Raw genomic sequence first — 21,668 nt, 5'->3', positions numbered from 1 at the left:
CACCAGAGACAACAGGACTTTAGGCCGAGGGGGGATGAAAGAGGGTGAACGAAGCGCGAGAGAGGTACAGACTGGTAGGGTGGAAAGAGAAAGCACGTGGCGGTAAGTGTCAGTTCTTTTGTGAGCATATAATACATCATCGATGCGGCGAGGGCTTTTAAGCTGTCCTGAAAATACCAGCCGGCTGTACGAGTTATTAATGTCCCAGCTCCTTATAAAGTACTCAATTTTCGTTCTGTACGGAAGAGAAATATTAGTCGTAATACGGGTACCGCCGCAACGAAACGCTGCAGTATATCAGACCCGGGGTGAAAATTACAGCACCGACGAAGATGTTAATATCGGTGAACTTTATCGTCCACACGCCGGAAGTAGGAACACGAGACACGGGGGCACACACTGTTTTGACAAAAGGGTAGACCATCGAAGTTTATCGCGAGCTTTGCAAAACGGCTCGACGTATATGGTGGATTCGCGTGTTTCGCCTTTCATCGAATATATCGCGTAAATCACTGACTTCGGACCATCTGTGTAAAGGCTAACTCAATCGATTACCGACGTATCTTGTTCGATCATCGGGCGATTATTGAATCCAAGACAGATCGAACATCGTCTCTTTATATCGGGTCGTAGCGAAAGTTTCGTCCTTCGCTGTACGTACAACTGGAAATTAATTTTTACTAAAAGTTCGCGTTCGTTTATTTATGATATTTCGTACCACGCGGCTCGTTGGATCTAAGTCAAACCTAATGATTAAATTAAATTACGATAAGACCAATGAAAAAGTTACGTCGCTTGCCACGTTATCCTCCAACTTTTTCAATGTAATCTTGATCGCCTCTGTAACGTACGGTATCGCGCAAAATTTTTCGATTATCCACGCTTTCCGTCTTTTAATAGCAATCGAATATACATATCTCTAAGGAACGTTCTATTAACATCTTTTCTCAATTGCAATGAAAATAACAGCAAGCATCCTACCATTCGTTCGTTAAACGTCTTTTTATGACTCTTTTACGGTAGCGTACCTCTACTCGATTATGTTCTTCGATTCGAAGAATTCGAATTCTCTATAGTATTATATCGTTCTATGCAGCGTACGGTATTTCGGTCAAATATATTTCATCGTCTCTATTGTCTTGGATCGTGATTTCCTAATTTTGTTTTCAGTAGCGCACTGTCTTGCCAACTGGTCTTTTTAATACTCGGTAGACGATAATTCCAGTTCGCAAGAACAACGAGACGACAGTCGAAGGAATTTATGCAGCGACCAACGATTTATCCAATATCGTAGAATACGATTATGAGAACGGTAAGCAGGCAGTTTCATTTTCTACAATGAGCCGCGCTTATCAATGGTGACGCGATTTCAATGAATCATTCAGAAAGAAACCACGATCTTCGCGAGTTTATGCGAATGTATCTTTAAAGCTCCGTCCGCGGTTTTGTACCCTCACGTATCGCCCTTTCACTACGATCGTGAATATTGAAATCACCGAACAACGAGCGAGACATACGCTTTAAGCAAACTTTTTATCGCGAGGACTTCTTTCGGCTTCGTATTCGGTTCCCTTTCATACCTTTGGTTCTTCGGAACGGCTTGTTTATAGGAATCTGTGGATAAAATAGAAAATAGTTCCCTAGAGGCAACGGTATACTTTTTTTCCTACAGACGTGATTGGAGTCTAGTTCTCCGGCTTGTATCCATCGTTCCTCGATCACGTAAAAAAATGTCTTCTATCTGGAAACTTATTTCGAGGAAAGAAATCTCCCGTAATTTTTTAACGGCGCGTTCGTCTCTGTCCTTTGTTCGAATTTGAATGGCCTCCGAGCTTAATTTCGAACGATCCTCCTCGTTTCATCCTCTGCCTCGAACAGCTAATTAAGAAGTTTACGAAGATTTAATTATCTCCAGTTATATATAATGCGAAGTACATTCAGAGAGCGCGCTTTTGTTTTTTTGAAATAATTGCGGAAACATTTACCCTTATACGTCAGCCGTTTCTTGTCTCCCTATTCGCATTCTCTCCGGGTACTAAACAACACGCATTAGACAACATAAAGTACGATATACGGTAAGTGGTATACCATAGCTCGTCATAAACCAAACAATTATCTTCTACGTAGTTGGATGTTATTCAAAATAAACGGCTGAGTGTATGTAGGTATTACAGGATAACTGCAGGATGGAGATATCGTCGTTGAAATTTATTTCTCCGCGGGTCTAATCCTACTAACGAGTATCGATTTTTAAATCGAGCAGTATTTAAAAAAAAAAGGGCGTCAGCTTCTTCGGAATAGTACGCGGCCACGAGTTACGACGAACCACGTTGCAACAAACGCTTTCAAGCCCATCCCTCTGGCGCCACTCGAACATCCCCCTGTTATTTCCACGACAATGTTAGGTCACGGTATCGCTAATATAATTACACATTCGTGCTATCCCCACTGACAACGTACGGCTAACTGAAACGCAATTGCGACGATGTTTTCACGGTTGATACGACAGATGCTCCGCAAGGAAAGAAAAAAAGACGACGCGTTGGCGTAACGTCGCGCACGTTCGCGGGGCATATCTCGTGCGGGTCTGACGTTTTCCCTTCGAAGGGTTTCCTCGATGCATAAGGGATGGTAATCGTTGTCGTTGGTGGGAAAGAAGGGAAGAATCTAGACGGACGCGTGAAATAGCATCGTCGTCCGTAACGAGGTGTATTTTGCTGGCCGCATGTGCTTCTGTGTAGATCCGGAGTTGGTGGTGACGCGCGTGCCTGAATTCGACTGGATTCGACTGCGCGCGTAAAGGCGCGAGCGCGCAGCCGACCAGCGGCTGGGGTGGCAATGCTTTCGATAGTGGGGGACATCCTTGTGGCTTGAGTGGGGACGGCGGCTCAGGGGAAAACTGCGAGTGCTGGAGCACGCGGGTTGCCGAGAGACAGGGGTCGGCTCGATGGGTAGGGGGTAGGGGTAGCTCTGAATCCCTCGAAACTCCAACGATGCTCTCTCTCTCGACGACTCAGTTCCGAAAGCAGAGCCAGAGCCGAGAGTACACTCGAGGCGTGTTCGTATCGCGTACCGCGTCGAGCTTTTCCATCTGCTCCAGTCGTCGTCGTCGTCGTCGTTTCGTTTCGTTTCCTCTCGTGCACACGCGAACTCCATATATCTGACTTAATTCTCGATCGCGCGGCAGTCCGAGGATCGAGGAAACGTCGCGCGAACGACGGTGTTCCTCTACTTTCTAATTTCGCGAGTCGCTGTCCTCGAGGGGTGCTCGCACAAGGGATTTGAAAACGAAGTTTCGTCCCGGTACGTCACGACGCTTGGAACGTTCGACTTTGTTTAAATTTTTTTAGCATTCAGGAGGGAAGCGTTTAGAGACGCTCGGTTTGAGTAGCAGTCTCGCGAACAGCGAAAAAGGATCGAGTGCAGCGATGTTTCTGAAAGGATTTAGAAGGGCGAAAAGGGTCACGAATGTGTCTGGAAAGCGGATGGCTGTAAAAGAGTGAACGTGCAGCTGAAACCGCTGGCTTGGTGGTCTTTTTCGAGCAACAAAGCACTGGCCCTCTTTCTATCTCTCTTTCTCTGTTCCCTCTCTGTCTCGCTCTGCCTCTCGCTGTCTCTTTCTCTTTTTTTTCTCTCCATCGTTTTCAGGAATTCCGCTCTTGCCGGTGACAACGAAAGAGCTCGTCGATCGACTTTGCCGGGCACGTGTGTGCGTGGGCGTGATGATATTTGAACTCTCGAAGCCGTCAAAAGCCGGGCCCTTTAGCGGCCTGCGCTTTTGTTCCGAGTACACGTACTCGCGACAGGCATCTGGCATTTAATGGAGATGATCGCCGTTTTCCTTTGTCACCGAGTGGACGCGTTTATTTAATATCTAACGCCGTCGAAAGGCCACGTGTCTTCACTACCTTGCTCCATTTTATATTTATCGCGTTTTTGTCGTCCACTCCGTTTGCTTTCTCATCTCGAAACGCTCCGCGCGAGACGTCATTTTTCGCAAGACCGATACACGACACGTGCTTCCGATCCACCTATATGCTCCTATGTACCATTTCTTTTGTTCCTCGATCGACGTTGATGGCCCACCAGGAATAATCGAAAGAAAAGTTCTTGGCGCGATGCAAACGCGTTAACGACTTGTAGGTATCGACGAACGACTATCTTTACGAGTGAGTTTCCTTTTTCTCTCGTCTTTTTCTCTAAGCGGAAGTTAATGGACTGTTTCTTCGACGGAAATCGAACAATTCGAGTGGTAGAAACGGTACACGAGGGTGTAAACCATCGGTACAAAGCGAATGCACGATGCATATGCACAAGGGATTTTGTGTTGCCAGCTTGCGGACCGATGATTAGAGCTGGGAATAAACCGATAGCAAGATATATGGCTTCCGCAAATGTGTTTCGCGAACTACTTTCCTTAGTTCGTTCTGTGTACATTGTTCCCATTCGACGACACAAATCTTGTAACATTCCGCGCCAATGTCTTTTATTCGTTCCTCTTTTCCTTTCTCGTTTTTCATCTCGGTCTTTGAATCAGCGCGGCCATGATAAATTAAACCATGTCGATTTATTAATTCGAGAACGCACAACATGTTGTATAATTGGCGTATAAATAGACAGGTAACGCGGTGACAGTTCGTATTTCACCACTGTCAGCTGGCTCTTTAATTTCGTCGAGCTGAATCGACGCGTTCGAGAATGCGCGTTACCGGGAAATTTTTAATTAACAACCGACCCTTCGAATTTGCGCGACATATGCTCCAACATCGAATCAGGTAAAATACGAACGATTCACGGTTACGATCAATTTTAAAAGATCATACGTTTTCACGAAGCACGCGGCTGATTTATGCCGTGCCCTAAATACGTGATTCGTTTGAATCGTTCGCGACGAACCGGTTGACTTCGTTTCACCAAGGCGACGATATCGTTTCTCTCCTTCGATCGCGCGTAAATCATCGTTCTCGAGAGTAAACGTTAAGTGACTCGCACGGCCCATTAAGTACCTCCGTGGTTCGATATTATTTTCTGCTACGTACGTCGACAACATTGTCGTCTATCTATTTCCACGGGTAAAAAGTAGCTGAAATCGTGTTCGATATTCCACTATTAACGACCAACGATAAGTTTAAAATTCACGCGTTCGTTCGATGTAATTCTACCTCCGTAGAGATGTTCGACGCTTTCGAAAAGTTCGTTCAAACGACAGGATCGAATCGCCAGACAAATCGTGTTAGCTGTCACGAATAAATTCGGCATCGGATGATCGAGCCGCTCTATCGTATCCAGAATCGTGCACCGGTTCTTCGATTTAAGTTACATCACCTACAACGGCGCTTTAGTGCCAAAGTTTAACAAGTCCGTTCCGTCGACGTTCCGCCCGAGGAGATTCAACCCGAGCCCCTAAACTCCGATAATTGGCTGGGCACTATGCATTCAGTGAAATTGCATCGGCTGCTTTGATGGTCGTAAAGAATTCTCGTACAAAGAAACCCGAGCGATTCTTTTTATCCGTTCGAATTGAATCCATACTCGGTACTTAATTGCAAACAGACGACGAGAAAGTACAGAGATAGGGGCTGGCTCTTCGGAGTTCAGGCAGGAATTCTTCGGAGAATTCTTCGGAGAATTCTTCGGAGAATTCTTCGGAGAGGGCAGACGGAAAAAGGAAGAAGAGAGAGAGAGAGAAAGAGAGAGTCGTGATTACTTAAGCAGAGTCACCGTGAATCGGTGTAAAATTATCTCATCTAGTTACGTGTATCGAATATTACAGAGATCGCGGAACGACGATGGTGTCCGTGACGAGTGGAGATCGACTGCGTTTGGTCTTGAATTCGACGACGGGACACCAATGAAGCAGGAGGATCGTGCGACGAAGTGACGAATCGGTTAAACGTCCGAGTCGGTTTCGGTGTTAACAGGAGGCACGAGAGCTTCGCGAGTTACGATGCGCGTGAAAAGTTGACGACGCCATGTGACGCGAGTAAAACCTCTGGGATTCTGGTGCGACAGCATAGTTGCACTGATGCTGGATTGTACGACGTGGTCGTCGCTCGAGTGGTTCCTTTGCCACTGGATGACAGCCGGATGTTTGCCAAGTGACAGTGCTATCCTCGAGAGTTAAACTGGAAAAGGACCAGTCGTTTGTGATCGAGTCACGGTGCTTCGGTGAGGATTACTGCGAACGATAGAAAATCAGTAGTGATGCCGTGATGGGCTGCAGCTCGGGATCGTCCTTTCTGGCTACGCTCCTTGTGGGTGGATTACTCTACGTCGTCTTGTTTTGCGAAACGTCCCACGCAACCAGTGAGTAATTTAACGTAATTTAAATGATAATGTGGTATACCATTAACTTTATCTAGTCGCGAAATCGTATTCGTATTTCGTATTCGTTTAACGAGCAGTTAAGGGAATATGAGATTCGATGAGCGGCTTTATCGAGATTCGACAGACGCCATTCGACGTGCGTCGTGGGAACGGTTTTACGAGTTCTAAATTGATGTAGGTCAATATTTTCGTAACGCGAAAATACGTTCGCGGTGGATGAAATGATCGAAGGAAAAGACGAACTTGATAACAGGCTCTGGCACGGCAAAAGGCGAGGACTATCGGTTGACCATGGAGCCGACTTTATCTCGCCGCGTATTTTCAATGATAATACCGTTTATTGTTATAAAAACCATGCGTAACGCTTTCTTCGCTTTCAGACTAAACATCGTACCGACACGCTCCAAGCATTCGAGAAACTTTATTTTCTATGTAAGCTTCCTCTTGCCGAACTTGGAATCTCTTTTCAATCGGAACATCGATTGTTTCGCATAATATCTTGACTTCCCGGCCAAGCGTAAACACGCGACGATCGTCCACGTTTAACGATACACAAAATGAAACTTCCAATTTCCTTCTATTTTTTCTTTTTATACGATATTCCAGCAAAACACGTTTAATCGCGTCTAGAATATCAGCGGAACTTTTTCCCTCGTTGATCCCGATCGTTCCGAAACGACTTTTAAAGCGACAATAAAAACGCGCCCGCTCTGTTTATGATACTACTTGATCGTAGAAAATATAGGCTTCTAGAAAAATAGTAAAAGATATCGCGGCAAGGTAGAAGGATAAGGGTGGAAACGAACGCGAAAGAATAAGATGGTGGGAGAATGCGAGGACGTAACGAGACACAACGAAACGAAACGTGATGAAATGGCCTGTTTAGCTGGGATATACGCGACGCATCGTGAAAAGGCAGGAACGATACAACGGAATATAACCCCCTTCTCTTGTGCTGGCTTGTCGTATCCAGCCTGCACGAGGCTGGTGGACCGACAAGGGTAGAATAGAGTGAGAGAGAGAGAGAGAGAGAGAGTAAGAGCAAAGAGGGCGTGAACGGGGTGCGGTGGTTTGGCTCAAAGGACGTTGAAGCCAGAATGGGATGCGGACGTTGTCACGGTGGGTGTGAGATGGCTGATATTCTCTTGTTTTCCTTTTCTCTTTCCTTCCCCCTCTTCGTTTTTCCTCCTTTTTTTTTTTGTCAAGGAGAATTCTCTCTCTATCTTTTTTTCGTCTTCGCTTTAGTTTTTTTCGTCCGGTTCCACCGTGTAGACGACTAATGTTCCCTCAGCGCACTTGTCCTTGTTCATTTCGTCGACGTGGCGGACAGTCGGAGTAAACGCAGACGAATAGTATTATAATTATTCCCATGGTAGCGCGTCGCCTTTGTAGCTTTTATCGCGAGTTCGCTATAATTTCAATATCGATGCAGTTATTCCCTAAAATATTTCTAATTTATAGTATAGAAGAGCATCGTTTGGAACGATATCTTTCCTGTTTCCTGTCTGTTGATTCGTTATAAAAATTAATATTAATAATAATAAGTTCAACGTACAATTTATACCTGTCTTTTATATCTTACGCTTTTTCCTCTTTCGTTGCTCGACCTTTACGAGGGAAATACGCGTGTCTTACGAGTCTGATCGTCTGTTTACACGTAGAAATATACTCGGAAAGATACCAGCCAACCGACAATTAAATTTCATTGTAAATAGAACGTTTCCCGGTATTATCAACGTGCGTCGAGTTTCTAGTTTTACGAACGTGTTCGTATCGTCTAAAACATCGATTCCGTTCTCTCCTTCCTTTCGTCTTTTGTTCATCCTATTTACAACACCGCACTTTTGAGGAGACGCAAACGTTAAATGATGTCACAGTTATTTTCATAAAACGGGATGGCCACATTTGCATCATTTTCTAGCGTGTTCTGTATTATTATTTCCAATGTCGCCCGACCACGGTGTGCTTCTGCGTTCTTGAAAAATGTTTGTGGACAGTTTCTTTTCACATCAGTCCTTTGCATTCTGCCTGAGCAACGCATCTCTTTCTCGTTCTTTTCTTGTTTCCCAACTTCCCCTCTAGAATTTTCTCTATCCTCCTCCACGAGCGTAATAACTATTCTTATTTGCCGGCGAATCTTGTTTGTTCTCTTTCTTCCTTTCTCTTCGTTCTTCTTTCTGCTGGCGTTCTTCCGCGCATATTCTCAGGATGTTGAATGGGTTTCTGAAGGGCACTCGAGTCCACGTTCGTCTAACTTTTCGGGTCAGTTTCGGCTATCACCGTTTGCTACAACAGATGCTTCAATAAAAGTTCTCAAGCCCCTTTTCTCGGTGTCGTTACCTGAACGCACCTGCGATCCCGTACTTCTTTTTTCTTTTTCCTCCGATCCATTGACTTTCCATGAGATTGATGATGCTTTACCTGGCGACTTTGTTCTGTAGTCCTCCTCTCTCTCTCTCTCTCTCTCCCTCTCTGTCCCTGTCCGCCCGGAGAAAATCGTTCCTTTTATCCGTGGAAATTCAGGAACGAAACGGAAGTAACGAGAGGTAAAACAGTTTTTCGAGCGAGCATTCGAGTAGGGAAAAATGAATCCGTTGGAAAACAATAACGATAACGGTACCGAGAGGCCCGCGTGTACCGATAATACATCACATCGGTCGCCCGATGAAAAATGGCTTCACGTAGAAACAATTTCCTGTAAAATATTATGGATCTAATAAACTCGAAGCTTTGTCCTCTCAATTTATCGGGGCTCCATCCGAGCTCGGACTGGTTCGATGGCGCGCGCGAGCAAACATTTTACACCGCTCTTGCGACGGATACAACGGCAGATTAATCAAATTGTGAACCTTTTTTTCCTCTCCTTGTTTCTTTCGCGAATGTAACGACCGAATCGGGTCCTGCGGTTGTCAGCCCCCGTCGAATTACGAAATTATCGACCGGCACATTTTGCCTTGCTCCCGTGTCTGGCTTGTTTCGTTTTATTGGCGTTTGCTCGTTTCAGCGTGAACACCGATATTACGCATTAGAGATTACGTGCTGCCATGCCTGCGAACTGGACTGTCGGCGCGTTCGTTTCGCAAAACCATCGGGCTGCATTCAATCGATACAACTGCGCTTCCATGGAATTATGAGCATTGCCCTGGCATCGGGCTTTTATTTGTTTTCAAGATTTATTTCGAAAATCCCGTCGCTTCGAGTGCATTATACGTACACGCGACGGCATTATGTTGCATCAATCGTATCGTCTGTTTCGCACGGGTATCGCCCATTGTCAACGGAACTTCCGACTTCGTAGATGTATCACGCGCCTCCAGCATTCGGGTTTAATGAGATTCGACTAACGCGAAGAAATGCGACGAATCGATCGTTCGGATCAAACGAGGAGAAACGCGCGCTCTCGAATGTTGACAAATCTTTCTACGCATTTATTAACACGATCTTCTCGCACGATAATTTATCAGCTAATAACGTTAATAAATTCACCACTTACAGATTGTAGTTTATCGACCTTTTCTTTTTTTTTCATTCGTCTTACAATTTTGCATGGAATACGATAATCGGACGATTTAGATTACATTTCGTTTGGTTTATTGCTAATCTTGTCGGAAGAGAATCTACTGGCATCGGCAGGTAATTTCTGATTTGTAACTTGTACAATTTTTTTGTTCTCATCCCGTTAGTTCAGTCGCGCCAAAGGATTCAGTTCCACTCGGTTCTCTTTGTTTTCGTTTTCGTCTCGACGATTTCGTGTCGCTTTAATGGAAGAGAGCGATTTAATTATCCGGACGCGTGTAACATTTGTAAGATCCATAAGTTAAATCCTGTCGACCTCGTAGCGCACTGATGCAGGCGAATGGAAAACAAAAAAGCTAATGCTTGTCATCCCGTTGAGATAATTAATATCCATTTGAGCCAATAAGCTGCAAGTCACTGCTGCAAGCTGCAAGTATGTAGGAACGCTCGATTCATCTTTCGCTTCTTCGTCCGGGCATTTCCACGCTGCAATCTCTGTTGCGTGTAATTCACGCTTATACAGAATTTTCGTCTACGCAATCATTATGTAGACGCAATAAAGTACATTGAATGCTTTTCACGAAATTAATTACAATAGCTGAGTTAACGATGGAAACTCGCAGTACCGTGAAACGTATTGTGTCACGATGCACGATGAAGCCAAACGTGCTTAATTAGCATCTAGATTACGCATGTCGGTGCGTCAAACATTTTATTTTACAGAATAATGACAGTTCTTCTAATTAATATATCTCTCGTCTATTTATCTTCACAAGAATAAAGCATATTTCGGGCTACAACCATGGCAAGGTTGGAATTGGACAGAGTATTATCCCTCGCGTACCATTGAAATTCGCAGCGATAAATTTGATAAATTACGTCTTGTGCTCTCTATACGTTCGATATTAAATTTCGCTTTGCAATTTCGTAATTACAAACTGTTAGAGCTTTAAAAGTGCGTCTATTGCCCCGGGCAAGTATTCGTGTAAACGCTGCTGAATCATTCGCATGTAAAGGCGTTAACGGTCAAGAATCGAACTCGCGCACACTTCGAAACACGAGTGTCACGCGTTGAATTTGTCGTTGGGTTCTCGCCACCCATCCTTTTAAATATCTTTGCGTCAGCGTTGGCAACAGTGACATTCCCAGACTGCTTGCCATACCGATAAAAGCAGTGTATCTTGCGGATGCCAAGGAAAAGTGCCTTTAGACAGCCGAGGGTCTCTACCTCGAGAAAAAAGTACGATAGGTATTCGGAACAGACGAGTGGATAAAACGCGTATTGCCGAAGATTTATCAATTCGTTTAGCGAATAAACGTTGAATCAGAAATCTTTGATTCGCGTGGAATGCGGAATCCAACGTTCTTACGTCAAGCTTCTGATCAAGGAGGAGGATCAAGGTTCGATGTTGCAGCTTATACCTTCCACGCGATTACCAGCGAATCAGGACGAATGCGAGGAGGAAGCTGCGTCTGTTCTTGATGTTGACGATCCGTTCGATAAGACCAGTTTTAAAGGATTCGTCGACGAGAAGGAGGATTCTGCGGTGACGGTTTCTAATTTTTCCGCTTGTTACCGGATAGCTGTTATCGCGTTATTAATGACGTTTCCCGCCATCTTCGTATCAAACCCTAGTTTGAGCGTAAAGTTACAGCGAACGTCTTCATTGGAAACGACGGCTGATCCGATCATTTATTTTACGGGACGACTCATTTCTCGTACATTACACCTACCAAAGATTTATGTATTTTCGAGGATAGAACTGTACTATCTGCTTTATGACTCGGCAGATGAGCGAAATGGCTTCCCACCCTCGCGCTACCACCATCCTCATCCTCGTCCTATGTACTCCCAAAGGAGTCCTTTCTGGCAACGACCGCTGTGCCGCTAAAGCATCGACAACTTTTAATGCTCCCTTTTGATTTCCTGTTCTCTCTGTGACGTTCCTTCGCTGTCATCGGCTTCGCGTTTCTTTTTTCCAGCCTGCCTTTTTTAATTGGTTTACATAGTTGATCGTATCCGTGTCTCAACTATAGAGGGAGCATCACGGCAGACGCTAGCAACAAAACGACGTTTAATTTGCCGAGATCTGTTCGCGAACATGGCGAATAATAATGCTTCCGCGTCTGATAGATCGCGTCCGCCGAGTATAGGAATTTTTCACTTCGGTTAAGACACAATTTCAGCGTAACGAACGTGCTATACGTTCGATGAGGAATTGATGGAATACGCTTCTGTCGTCCTAGTTAGTAGGGACGAGGTTTCGTGTTCGGCTCGTCATTTCTGCTGACACTCACAAACCTCGAGCACGGTTCGATTCGAGATGCAGTGATTGATGTAACGATCGTTTTATCTTCGTCTTTTTGTTGACGAACACGCCCGGCATTTCGAGGCTTCGACGAATGCCAGGGGAAGTGCAGCGGGACTGACAAATCCCCCGGTAACTCTAGTACTAAACAACTAACTAGTAATATAGAGAAAGAGCCCGTTGTACGCGTTACAGCGAAATTAAACGATTCGGCCCGCTTCAACGTACGGCTCTCTAGATCGCGATGTTTCACGTAAACGGCAAAGATTTCATCGGAATTAACGTTATTTTGTAAAAATACGGGATAAAGATAGCGGCGGTACGAGATAGATTTAGGCAAAAGTACAAGATAAAGATCGATCGCGTAGAATTACCTCGAGTAACAACGTTACGCTCGCGGATCCATCGCAAACGTTACGTGTTTGAAATCTACGGCAGAAATGGTTGATATCTGATGAAATAAACGATCGTATCCACGGTAATCCGACGCGTTCATGGAAACCGTGGAATCTTCCAGGGAACGTTTACAAAGGCGCCTCTTAGCGGTAATTTTCGCAGAATACTCGATAAGATCCGACGAGAGCAGGCAGAGGTACGCGCGCTAATAAAATAGCCACTTTTGATCCTTTGATCCGCGATTTCGATGGGTGCGAATTCCGGGCAGTTCTTAAACTGCGCGAAAATTCTTGCGACCATTCGTTCGTCCCTAGTCTTTTATCTTGAATCTTTCATGAAGATGCAACGGTCCGCGAATGGTCGAACGGATACGTCGATGCGCATCCGGACCGTGATAAGCAAGTTCCTCTGTCATCCATATCGTGTCGGAGCTGCTACGTTCCGGTGCATCAAGATAGGAGTAAATATTGGATCGACGACGATCGTTTCCTTCGATCCTTTCCTCTCTGGGGCTTTACCATTCCCTCCCGTATTATGTACGATGAAACCGCATCGATCGACCTGCGCCACGTTCGAACGTGGGGGCATTATCTGACGGTAATGATGGCGCGTGCATGAATCGATGAAGAGACAAAAGAGGGAGACGAAGAACAGGCAGGAGAACGTAACCGGACAGAAACGGACCATCGCATTATCGTTGCATTCACGCTCGGACAAACCCGTTGAATCGTTATGGATAAGCTATTGATAGAAGAGAAAATGGTTAGTAACGTAGCGGTTCCCCTTCTCGCCTCTCTCTTTCTATCTTTCTTTCTCTGTCTTTGTCAGCACCCTCTCTGTGCCGATCCTAGCCAGCGGAAATTCGTATATTTTGACGTCATCACCACGAACAACCCCGACTGGTCCATTTGTAAAATGCTACGCGCTAGAATATTTCGTCGGGAATGTTTCGGACGAAATCGAATCGGTAACAGCATTGCACCATTCCGTCGAAACGATTTAGCGTAGCCGGTTGAAAAGCTTCAGCCTCGATTTGTTTCGCCCAAGTCAAACACTCTGTTTTCCATTGGAAGGTTTAAAAACCGGCGTAATAAAACTCGCGCGCGTTTTCCTTTCTTTCTCTTCCTCCCGTCTCCTCTTTTTAGTTTTGTATTTTCCCGCTGTCTTTTCGCTTCTGTTTCTTCCTTTTCTTTCAGACGCGTCCCTATTAATATTGGGCGATAACATTCGAAATAACGTTCGCGTTATCGAGCGTTACATCGTGTCGATCGTTTCGCATTGCGCGCAACACGATCCCCTGTTAGCGAATATTTAAAGCCGATTTGACGACGACTCGCGTCAGACTTGTCCGTGTCTCCCGCTGCGAGGTTATCGTACGACAGAGACAAAAATACGTGTAGACGTAAAACCTGATTTACGTGCCGCATTTAGCGCAGGAACGCGTCGCGAATAACTTAGGGGAGAACTGTAAAACGACATCCGAAGAAACATTTCGTCGCGCGCGTGTCTTCGACCTCTCTATATCTTTGCGTTCTTTGAGTTCCGAGGCTCGAGATTCGTCGGAGAAGAGCGAGCAGATTGCCTTTTAAAAACGATCGCTCGAGCCGCATCGGGTGTGTCACGGTGCACCGATTGACTGGCTTTCGGGGTCGAGAATACGTCTAATGGACTGTTTCCGGTAATGCGATTGACTTTAATTACGACCCTCGAAGGAAAAAAAAGGAGCGACGCGCCTTGGGTAGTGCGGGCTATTAAGTTTAATGGCCGCGCTAGGGAGAGTACAACGAGACATTAAAAATAATTGGTTAGAAAAGCTGTACCGTCTTCATGGAGCTCGACCTATCACCATCAGGATGCGTCAATATGAAACAGGTGGGAATCGTATAGACTCGATGAACAAGCAGCCGGACATCGATCAAGCCGTAGCCTTCTCCACGGTTCAATTACGCGTTTCATTCGTCGTGATCATTTGCGTATTCATTCGCCGATCGAAGATCGTTTTTAATCTGACGCTCCACTCGCCGTTATTCGCCGGACACTCTGTGTACTCGTTATCGCGTTAACTCGTTATTGCGTCGAGCTCGTTGTTCCATCTGATCGTGAATTTTAACACGACCACGGGCGAATCAATTTTGTATGAAAGTGCGCGACCGCGTACGAACGTGTACGCGCACTCGCGCGATCCAGGATATAACTTTCACTCGATGTTCCGCGGCCGAGTATTTTCCTTGAGAGGAAAATAAACGCCGGGTCGCGGCGCATAGCGCGACACAATCGAGCTGCGAAACTGTAACGAATTTCCGGTGAAACGCGACGCATAATGCAGCCGATACGATGACGTTTGCACAATCGTTTAAATAACACCCTCGGCTACATTTAGCGGCTACATACTTGACGATAAATAACATTTGTACTCGCTACCGATTCTCGACGGTCGGCCGTTCACATCGTTTATTTTTGATTAATTGGAAAGCTCGTGTCACCGTCACGTGTTGCCAAACACCCGAGTCGCGATACAATTTGCTCCGACACAGCTTCCGCTTTTTTTTTCCTTCTCTGCATCCACAGTCTCCTCGATTGCTCTACATCGTATCTCGCATCTGCGTTGCTTCAAAGTACTTTCTAAAACAGACAGATTTCTGCCATATGCCATTTCGTTGCCGACCATTTAATACGATTTTTGTTTTACAATGGATTCTAACCGTACGATTCTAATCGATTCGTCGATGTTATCTCCGCATGCAGAGAGAAGTACATAACGCGTAATCGTGCAAGCATCTCGTCGTGACCGGTAATGCTCTGCGTGGTTTATTATATTAGACACCAGAGACTGTGAAGAGTCTCGGTTGATTTTAGTTCGAGGAGCCCAGGGGTTTCTGAATCGCAGATGTCCTGAACGTCCAAGGGTCCCAAGGGATCTTGGGGGTGCGGGGAGTGCCGAGATCCTAGTGAGTTACGCGATCTCTGATATCGTCAGATTTGCGAGATGGTCTAGAGCCTCTAAGAGTCTCGGAATTGCAGAAATTCTCTCGAATTCCCTTACTTACGAACCTGTTAGACCTCTCGCATCCCTGTGAGACTTTTAAAAAGTTCAATCTCTCGATGTAGAGAGGTGTTCGATGTAAAATTCTTATTAGCCATGAAAACCTACGTTCTTACGATTTTACGTAGAACCAATATTTCGATATTGTTTCGTATCGTTAATAGAAGAATCAAGCTTTTCTACTGCTTTAACGTTTCTCATTTTTCGAACCAATACACGGTACCTATGTTAACAATATCGAAACAGCTTTGACGTTCTTTACCTTATATCTCGAATCAGCTACTTAATGGCAAAACAATAAATAACGTTTCTCTAACATGGAACAGTTTTACCGGAGATGGAAAGCTTTCACTGACGTTTAGATCGGTACTCGCGTTCTTTAATTAGAATACGAACTACCTATAAATTCGGCATCGCCGTCGAAAAGGGGAACAGGGAACAATTTCACCCCAAATTACTCGTACGCGCGAGTGGATAGTCGCATTGGGAAAGGAATTTATTGGATTGCGGAAAACGGTCGATTCGTTCGTTTCGTCGCGAGAAGGTCTACAAAAGGGACAGACAGCCGGTACGATAGGGTTAGCGTTTGCCAGTTAAAGGTATTTATCCTAATTGTAATTGCAGACTTACGGTTCGTTCACTTTCTCTCTCTCTTTCTTCCTGTTACTTTATAGATCTCTCCATCTACCTCTCGTATTTCCCTTTTCCGCTTGCAATCGCGGAACTGTTCTGTCGATTCTATCTCGTAAGGGAACCGATAGGGAAATAATGAAAGTTTAAGCATTCGGGAAGTTTCAGACGTGGATGGATCGTTCGTTGAAGACGTACTCGCGAGCGTAGTACCTCGAACGACAGATTCCATCGCGTTAGAAATAATTGCGTTATCATCGGTAAAAAGTTAATGGATATTCACGATGAAGAGGTTTGTTTCGCGTGATCCGCGAGTATGGTATGAAAGAGACGCACGCTGACATAGTAACGGCATTTTGTAGTCTACTTCGTCTACTTCGTCGTAGTCGCTCGTCGTAGTTGGTGTTGTGTTCGCGACGCGTCGCCCGCGTAACCATGTCGCCAAACCGACTAATTTGCATTTAGAAAATGCCTGTCTCTCCCCTCGACATCCAACTACTAACGCTAATCTGATTTCTTCCCGTAAGCAGCAGTTTTTAACTGACGCTCGTCACGCCGTTGCCGCGTCCGTGGGAGCTTTCCGTTTCATCCGATTTCACGTCACGGGGACACGTTTGCAATTACACGGTTCGTTTATACGACGATCGTATCGCGTTAAACGCGACCGCCTTATACCGCAAGTTCCGCGCCACGCTTTTCAGTGTCACCCTGTGCGTATCCCGTTTCCGTTCCCTTCGACCGCGTACGAATTACTAGTCACGTAAATCCATCCACCTACGAGTTTCGCCTCCAGTGGATGGTAATCGCAGACCAAAACCCGAACGTTTCGTAACGGTGATAAATCGAGGGACGAGTATATCGTTGCGTGTCATTAATATGAATCGAATCGCAATCCCTTCGGCGTGAAAATTAATATCATCTTTGAAGATGGATAACTCGATTCATCGTAAATTCAAATTACCGACACGTTATACCGGCAGGGACTTTAACTGCCGCCACACCGGAAACCTGTTAATGCCGTCATTTTCATAATCGCCAAACGATAGCCGTAATCTTCCTTATTCATTCGTTTCTTCGCTTGGAATACATCGACGAAAGGACGAGAGAACGAATAAATGAATAAATGGAGAGCGTGACGCGGCTGAGACGAACGTAATGTTTCGTTCTGAAATCGGTCTCTGAGATAGCGGTTCGAATCAAGAAATTAATCAGAGCGGCGCGCTGTGTAGCGGCCGACGAGAGGAAGAAGTTGTGCCGCGCGAACAACAGCGTGCGGACGGACGAAGACGAGAATCGAGTCGTTTTGCATGTTCTTGTTATGCGCGTGCTGTATGAGTTATGGGAACTCTGTAGCGCCATTTCTGCTGCTAATGCAATTTTAATGTATGCTTCCGAATTAACGTTGGGGCAAGTAATGAAACTTGCCGACGTGTTTGAATATTTTTGTTTGAACGCGTGGTTGTTTATCGCGCGTTAGGAATTTCGAATTTTTCCTATTTGTACATTTTCTTCGAACTACATTTTCCTTCGTTTCACATCCGACAATTTGCTATTCCGCATCCACGGCCGGATTACAATTGTTTCGTTAACCGTTGGTGGAAATCGAGTTGCGGCGCAAGCCGAAGCAAAATAGTTTTCCGTTTTAATTGATTTACCATTTTAAAACACTTTTGCGTGTCGAAGTAAGCGCACAATGCACGATTCGAGTTTCGTCTCGCAGGTATATATGTTTATTCGTTTAAGCAAAAGTTTGAAATTAATTCGTTGCGCGTTCATAGACCTGTACACGCCGTGTACCGTGTAAGTACTTGCAGCATACGTAACTTGGGTAGAAGTCGCAAATGAGGATACGTTTTTATCCGTGAAAATATTAATTAGAAACGTTTGTAAAGCCTGCGGCGAAATAGCTTATAGTTTTCGTCTATGCGCGTACTTCTTCGCCATTTTTGTTTCGCTGGTTTTAGAAATTGTCCCAGTAATTTGCAGGAGAGCAGAACAAACAAGTGGAAACTTTTCGTTTTGCGGACGCAATGGCGGGCAATATTGTCCCACGGAAATAGAGAATTCTCTCGTCGACCAAGTGATTTGTCGTAATTACGGATTTTCGCTTCCCCCTTTTTCCCAGCTTTTCGTTTCTTCGTTTTCTCTTGCCCTCCTTTTTCCCCCATAATACGGTCTCAACGCCCGGATGTAACTCGGGGTTAAAGAAAAAGCAATAAAACCGTCCCGATAACGGACTTATCGAAAAATAATAAGACATTCTCCGTAGGTTGGCCCCTCCGTTTGCCGATCGCACAGGACGTGCCCCACGAACTAGTACGGGCCAGAAGCTCTATCCACTCTTTCGCACAATCATCGTGTTTAGTCTCTCGTATTACATCGTAAAACGCATAATTAGCCAAGCAACGTGCGCATATAGTGGATATTGTGAATTCGATATCACTGATATTGATTAAACTGTAATGTTACTTTAATATCAATTTGATATTATCCGGGCTTTCGATATTAATTTATTTTCACGTTACTTTGGATAATGCAGCTGATTCGACCTTTTCTACCAATGAAAATTAAAATGCATTCGCAAAGAAATTATTGCTCGGTGTTTTTACACGAACAACGATCGTCGAATCGTTTATCCAATTTGTTAACGATACCTGAACCGTAAGATTATTTTTACGCGATTCGAACAGGATGCGATTCTTCGTTCGCGAAACGCGACAATCTCGTTAATTTTCTACTATATGTGCACCGTATATATCTGAATGCAACGAACGCTGTTCGTTCGGTTATCGCATCGCAAAGACGCGACGATGAATTTTTTAAAAGACTAGCTACGCTTTGCCAGCGCCACGGTGGTTGCCTCTCTTATTTTCTCTCTGGAAAGGTCAACGCGCGTTACCTTACGGAAGATTCGATTCGAGTGTTATTAAAGCATTTCCAGCATCGCATTCGTGAAAGAATTACGAGGCACGGTAATAAGGACCGGCAGACTTCTAGGCCATGGTAATAACGTGCAAGAATTCTGTCTCGTGTCTTTCCTTCCGCTAGTGGTACTTAATTGGACTCGTTTCCGTCTTCTCAGAAATTAATTGAAATTTTCCCTGATACTTTCGTTCTGTGCTCCAACACGACGGAATACAAAAATCCGATGAAAGGTCCAACGGAATAATTCAGGAATTACGACCTTTCCGTTCTTTATCTTCCTATCAAATAAAATCGTTTGCTGTACAAGCGGACGCGGATATTAGATCTCCATCTAAACGTTTTGCTCGGCTGTCGTCGTTATTTTCCCATGAAAACACATATCCTTCAGCCATGAAAGTTTGTATCCGTCAAGCAATCGATATATTCGACTTTCTATAACGCGAGTTCGCGTTAATCAAATAGCGTGGCAAATAGAACGAAAGTTAAACGTAAGTACATAGAATTGTCGAAGTAGTTACGTAACACTCCGGTGACTTTTGAAATTCTGTTTGTTCGGAATAAGCGGCAGGAAAATTTGATTTGTACAAGCGGCAGGGCGAGAGGGAGGGAGGGAGGGAGGGGATTGCGAGACGGGACGGAGAATCTACGATAGTTTAGCAGGGTTGATTAGTTCATCAATCAACGACCGAGTGTTTACTCCTTCGGCGTCCGATCAATTACTGACTGATCCACAGCGTCGGGTCGTAGGGGACGAACGTCGCTCAACGTTGTTTCGTGCAACGACGGTGCTTCGTAATTTTGAAGCGTCATGAGGTCATTGATGGATCGTCTTCGCTAACTTTCTTTGTACGCTCCACTTCTGCCTTTCGCCGCTTCTATCTATCTATATCTAGAGTTAATCGTCCAAGTGCATCGCCTTAAGAAATTAGTTTGTCGCGAACATCGCTGGACGACGACGACGACGACGACGACGACGACGACGATGTTCTGTTTCTTTCCAAAGAAGAAGACTCTACTTGTTTTTTCTCTGACGGGACTAGGTAATGTCGTAGCCGGCAGCGAGTCTCCTCTCGCGAAATTAAATTGGTCATTTGTCATTTGTTCGTCGATCGCGACGGCGTTTATAGGACAGCGAGAGCAAACAAAAGGAAAACGCGTTCCTCGAAGGCATCCAAGTTTTTTCAATTCGCAATTATCCTGACTTTCGATGGAACACGGAAGACAATGGCCGACGTAATTTCGTCGTCCACGGAAATCGGTAAGGGAGCCCGAAGAAATTCTTCCGATGGATAAAAACTCGTAGAAATCAAGGACCGATGATATCCGTTAGACTTGCTCGTCTGCCTGTGTTTTGTATTCTTCGAAGTTCTTTCGCGTTTCCATTATTCTAAGGCCAACGAAAAAGTTTCGACTTGCCGCGGATAGGAGTTTCGCTCGGGAAAACAAGAGGATAGAGAAGAAGCGAAATAAAAGAACAATGTCTTGGTTTAGATTCGTTTCCTTCGAACGGATATTTACTTTTACGAATTAAAATTAGAAATTGCAAAAAATACAGCACAGCGTCTCCACCGTTTCAACCATTTTCTTCAAACTTTTCCTATTTCTACCGCCTCGTTTTTTATAACCGTGCACCGCGACGAAATTTATATCAAAATTATTCCGGCTAATATCGAGATGACGAATTCCATGGCGTTAAACTCGCACGATTAATCATCGCGAGACACGTATTTATGCATACAAACGCGTTCAAGCCTTCGCGTTGCGGCGGCTCTAATTCGAAGTAATTAATTCTTCCGTTCTAAAAATTGTTTCACTTGGCCCGTGAATATACGAATACGTGGGAGATTTCCGTTATCTGGAGTGGCCGTTTCCCTCGACGCTTTATCTACGTTCGAGAGATCCCGAGAGCGCGTCTCGTTTCTCGTCTCTCTCTCGTTGATGCTATTTTAACCCCGAGAACTTGGTATTTTCTCCTTCGTACGTAACTCCGATTCGGCAACCACAGGAAGGAAGAATCACGATTTGTATCTGTGGGCAAGCAATGGCATCGCGATTGGTCGGTCATGGTATCTCCATGACCGCCGAATAAATCTGTCTCGGAGTTCGAGTACCGATATACTCGTCGAATTTCATCCGAAGGGTCGAACGTCTGTGTCGTCGTCGTATCACGTAAATTTCTATACTTCTATCCCGCGAGTAATCAAAATATACCCGAATTTTTATATCAGTTTTAAGACGTCCTATCGTATTCATTTCTTTCGTCGTTCTTTCATCGACACGATCTTTTTCTCGCACGATCGTTCGTGTTACGTTCTAAAGTCTGTATTACATATATGGCGACGCTTCTCCGGCGAACGCGGTTCATTCTTTTCACGGTAATTGCACTTGTCGTGGAACTTCTTCCCTCGAGATTATATTTTTATGCAGCTTGGTTAAAATTTTGACACGTCCCGTGGCATTTGTTTCCTTCGCCGTTGAAATGAAGCTGCCGAGAAACGTGCGGCCGCTACGTGTCTACGAGT

At 44.9% G+C, this 21,668-nt stretch overlaps 1 protein-coding gene across 1 annotated transcript in view; it reads left to right on the top strand.

The window, feature by feature from the left end:
- Positions 1–3,006: 3,006 nt before the first annotated feature.
- LOC100651512 (B-cell receptor CD22) overlaps positions 3,007–21,668 on the top strand; it is a 310,916-nt gene continuing 292,254 nt past the window's right edge. The window contains exons 1-2 of the mRNA XM_003393124.3: positions 3,007–3,303; positions 5,774–6,306. Of these exons, the coding sequence (XP_003393172.1) occupies positions 6,213–6,306 (94 nt within the window). The 5' untranslated portion in view covers positions 3,007–3,303; positions 5,774–6,212. The remainder of the gene's footprint in view (positions 3,304–5,773; positions 6,307–21,668) is intronic.

Source organism: Bombus terrestris, chromosome 1 (assembly GCF_910591885.1).
Source record: "Bombus terrestris chromosome 1, iyBomTerr1.2, whole genome shotgun sequence".
In the NCBI taxonomy this organism is placed as follows: Eukaryota; Metazoa; Arthropoda; class Insecta; order Hymenoptera; family Apidae; genus Bombus; species Bombus terrestris.
Note: the sequence above shows the minus strand (reverse complement) of the source record. Positions and strands in the feature narration are given on the sequence as shown.